Genomic DNA, 4,273 nt, shown 5'->3' on the forward strand with positions numbered 1-4,273 from the left:
GACACAGGGACGTAATGACACAGGGACATAAGGAGATGGGATTATGGGCACATGGGGACATGGGGAAACAGACATGAGGACACAGGGACAGAGGGACATGGGGAGGTGAGGAGATGGGGACATGTGGACATAAGGACATGGGGACAGAGATACATGGGGAGGTGGGGACACTGGGAGATGGGGACAGAGTGACACAGGGAGATGGGGAGATGGGGACAGAGGGACACAGGAAGACAGGAACATGGGGACAGACATGAGGAGATGAGAACATATGGAGTTAGGGACACGGGAACAGGGAGAGTAGGACACAGGAAGACAGGGAGACAAGGGGACAGGGACATGGGCAATTAGGAACATAGGGACACAGGGAGATGGGGAGACAGGGATGTGGGGGCATGAGGACAAGTGGATATTGGGAGCACTGGGGCATGGGGACTCTGGGAGCGCTGGGGCCAAGTCCTGGTTTGCAGGGACACAGAGGACAGTGGTCCTGGAACATGGTGACAGTTGGAGTGCCAGAGCAGGGGTTCTGGGGCACAGGGACTAGGGTACAGGGGCATGTGGGGCACTGGGACCTCGGACACGAGGCACAGGGACACGTGGGGTTCCATGTCACATGGAGGGAGGACAGTGACTCTTGTCAGCCTGGCAGGACTCTGCCGTGGGGACACAGCGTGGTGCTGAGCACCTGGAACCATGCAGGTTCCCTCAGCAGCACTAGCCCTGTCTGTCCCCCAGCCACTAGGTCCCTGTTCCCGTCCCATCCCCTCCAGCTCTCGCGTCTTTTTCTGTCCTGCTTTTTCCCTCTGTGGTTCCTGCAGAGCTCGTGCTTTCCTTGCTGTCCCTTTTGTCCCCCACCTGACACTTTTGGGGTCAATTGCACAGGTCCTGGGTGCCCTGGTGTGTTCACTGGGCTGGGATCATGTCACCAGGTCCGTATTCTCCTCTGCTGCATGCGGGAGCTGGGAAGATGGTCCAGGGGCCACCCAGCACTCACCTGGGTGTCAGGAAGGGGACAACAAAGTGGAACAATGCCTTCATCTACAAGGTGACATTGGGTTGTTGGGGATGGATCCCTGGGGATCCCTGGTGCTGGCAGGACTGGGCAGGTGATGCCCTGAACCCCCTGGTGCTGCAATGGGGCAGGAGCAGATGTCACCAGGCTGGCACATGCTGCCACCTTCCTGCCCTACGCGCAGCCCACTGCTGTGGTTCACAACTCTCTTTTGACGGCTGCTTTATGTCTGCTTCTTCCTCCTCGCAGCCGTCTCATTGCGTGCCAATGGCTGGAAATAACCCCGGTCTCAGTGACGTCCCTGGCACGGATGGTTGTGGTGGAAACCGGTGGTCATCTCATGCTCCCCGCCTCCTGTCTGGCAGCTCAGACCACGAGGATGTGCGCAGCCCCCAGTTGCGACGAAGAGGAGGAAGAGGAAGGGTGCCTGTGGGGAGGCAGATAGTGCCTGCCCTGCTGCAGTGACGTACAGTGGCATTTGTGCAGATCCAGCTTGTGCAGAGGTCACTCAGCAGAGATGTCCCAGCTGGTGTCTTCCTTTGGCTCCACTGCTCCCTGTGTCACCATCCTGCTTGGCTGCGCCTGGCTCGGCTCTGCCACACAGTTATCCCCAAGTAAGTGTCTTGGTGGGTCTGGAGGGTGATAGGACACCCCAACATTTAGGCTAAATAGAAGGAGGAATTTCCTCACCATGAGAGTGGTGAGCCACCGGCCCAGTTTGCCCAGGGAGGTTGTGGCTGTCCCATTCCCAGAGGTGTTCAAGGCTGGGTTGGATGGGCCTTGGGCTGCCTGATCCATTCCCATCCATGGGAATGTCCTTGCCCATGGCAGGGGGGTTGGAACTGGATGATCTTTGAGGTCTCTTCCAACCCAAACTATTCTATGATTCTATGATTCTATGATTCTATGATTCTATGATTCTATGATTCTATGATTCTATGATTCTATGACATCGCATCCTGTGGCACTCGGAGGGGAAGGCTGGGTGTCACGGTGGAATCTGGGGACACTGCTCTGCTGCCTTCCATGGGTGTCCATGTTGAAAACCTCACTGAAGACCCAAATCCCTGCCACCCCTTTCCTTTTTGGCAGCAAAAATCAGGTTACTGCTCTTGCACCCTGAATTTCCCATTTCCTAGATGTGGAGAGGTGGTTGTGGGAAACTTTTTGGATGGACCTGGGGCTGAGTGTCCTGCCCCTGCATGGAGCTTTTGAGGTGATGCATGGGGGAGCAGAACCCGACTGTGTTTTATGAGCAAACCAGAAATGGGATTTGATCCAGAGTTGTTTGTGTGTAGTTGTGGGACCTTCCTATTCTTCACTCTTGTTATGAATATGAAGTGAGAAGCCTCCAGCCACAGGAAGATGAGGAGGTCTAGCCCTCCCACATCTCTGTCTGTGGCAGGGGCCCAACCAGGGTGCTGGCCAGGAGGAGGAGGAGGAAGCAGGAGCCCTGATGGGAGAACATCTCCCGTCCTGGTGTGGATGGCCCCATCCCGATCCCGTCCTGCTGTGGTTTTCCCATCTGCCCTTTTGGTCCCTTTAGGTCATGGGGTACACTTTGTGCTGAGGTTGGTAAGAAAAGGGATGTGGACAGAGCCACATGTCCCCACAGTGATGCGTGGGAGCAGAGCCTATCTGGGCTGTGGGCAAGGTGCTGGCACCACCACAGTGGTGGCACTGGGCGAGGGGCATGGACAACACAGAATATGGCACAGCTCTGCATGGTGAGGGCAACAAAGTGTTAAAGGCTCCCATGTCCCAAGCTGTCCATGCCATGGGACAGGGAGATGCCACCTCCTGTGTCTGCTGGTGGCTCTGCCTGGAGGGGTGACAGCTCCTGCGTGGTCCTAAGCGGGAAGGGTTGGTGGGAGGGGGCTCTTGGCCAAGCCTGATGCCTTGTGTCCTCCACAGTGCGCAGCAAAGGGCGAGTCTTGCTCCCCCTCACTCCCCAAGAAGAAGCCACGTGCCCTAGTGCCTCTGTGGAAGCTTTTCTCAACAGCACCCTCACCACCCGCCTCCTGCCCGCCCTCTACTCTGTGGTCCTGCTTGTGGGGCTGCCAGCCAATGCTCTGGCCTGCTGGGTCCTGGTGAACAACTTCAGGAGATGTTCCAGCACCCTCTTCCTGCTCAACCTGGCCAGCGCTGACCTGCTCTTTGTCCTCCTGCTGCCCTTCAAGATCTCTTACCACCTCTTGGGCAACCACTGGCTCTTTGGGGAGTATCTGTGTCGCACCATGGTGGCCTTCTTCTACGGGAACATGTACAGCTCCATCCTATTCCTCACCTGCATCGGGCTGGAGCGCTATATCTCTGTGGTGCACCCATTCCTGTGGAAGGGCTCCAGCTGGATGTGGTGCAAGGTGGGTGTTTGTGTGGGCATCTGGCTGGTGGTGGGGCTGTTCATGAGCCCTCTGCTTTTCCACCCCCAGACAAGTTATGTCTCAAGCCTGAACATCACAACATGCCATGATGTCCTCGTAAGCAGAAAGGATGACCTAGGAAGGGGGAAGGATGAACACATGTTCTTTGCTTACTATTTCCTCACCCTGGTGGGGCTGGGCTTTGGCTTGCCCTTTGTGCTCATGACCATCTCCTACAGCTGCATCCTGGTGCGGCTCCTGGCTAAGGGGAGACGCTATGGGCAGGTGGTGCGGGTCATGGCCCTGGTCCTCCTGGTCTTCATCCTCTGCTTCACCCCCAGCAACGTGCTGCTCTTCATCCACTACCTGATGGAGGCCACAGGGTGCAACAACCTCACCTACATCTGGTACACCTTGGCCCTGGCTCTCGGTGCCTTTAACAACCTCTTCGATCCCTTTGTCTACTTCTACATCTCCCAGGATTTTCGGGGCTGGATACGGGCTGCAGGCAGCTGCTGCTCGGGTCGGCTCAAGACCTCATCGAGGAGGAGCTTGGAGAAGGCAGCCTTGCCGCTGAGGTCTAGCGAGCAGAGCCAGCTATAGGCAGGACTGGGGGGCATTGGGCTGTGTCCTCCCACCCTGGGAAGGTGGCATCCTGCAGCTTGGTGCCCAGGATGAAGGGTTGCACCATCCCAGGCTGGCAGCAGACTTGATCAGAAAAATCCCATCCTGAGGTTCATTAGGACTTTGCTGCAGAGCTGCCAGCATCACCCACATCGCATGGGTCCCTTGGCTGGTTGCCTGGCCCTGGCACCCCCATCTCCTCTTGAGACGCTCCCCACTGCTCCTCTTGCAGTGACCAAACCCTCTTGAGTACAAATAAATCTTTATTTCT

At 56.8% G+C, this 4,273-nt stretch overlaps 1 protein-coding gene across 1 annotated transcript; it reads left to right on the forward strand.

Moving 5' to 3' along the window:
- Positions 1–294: 294 nt before the first annotated feature.
- LOC104065881 (proteinase-activated receptor 3) lies at positions 295–4,228 on the forward strand. Its single transcript, XM_054079700.1, has 3 exons — positions 295–1,048; positions 1,265–1,629; positions 2,930–4,228. The coding sequence occupies exons 2-3, from the start codon at positions 1,533–1,535 to the stop codon at positions 3,979–3,981; spliced, it is 1,149 nt and encodes a 382-aa protein (XP_053935675.1). The 5' UTR covers positions 295–1,048; positions 1,265–1,532; the 3' UTR covers positions 3,982–4,228.
- The last annotated feature ends 45 nt before the right edge of the window (positions 4,229–4,273 follow it).

The sequence above is a fragment of the Cuculus canorus genome, chromosome 14 (genome assembly GCF_017976375.1).
Source record: "Cuculus canorus isolate bCucCan1 chromosome 14, bCucCan1.pri, whole genome shotgun sequence".
Taxonomy (NCBI): domain Eukaryota; kingdom Metazoa; phylum Chordata; class Aves; order Cuculiformes; family Cuculidae; genus Cuculus; species Cuculus canorus.

Excerpts from the sequence above, each read along its gene's own strand:
- LOC104065881 (XM_054079700.1), top strand. The coding sequence starts at position 1,533 with ATGTCCCAGCTGGTGTCTTCCTTTGGCTCCACTGCTCCCTGTGTCACC. Across the intron at positions 1,630-2,929 it reads TGCCACACAGTTATCCCCAA|TGCGCAGCAAAGGGCGAGTC; the intron begins GTAAGTGTCTTG and ends TGTCCTCCACAG.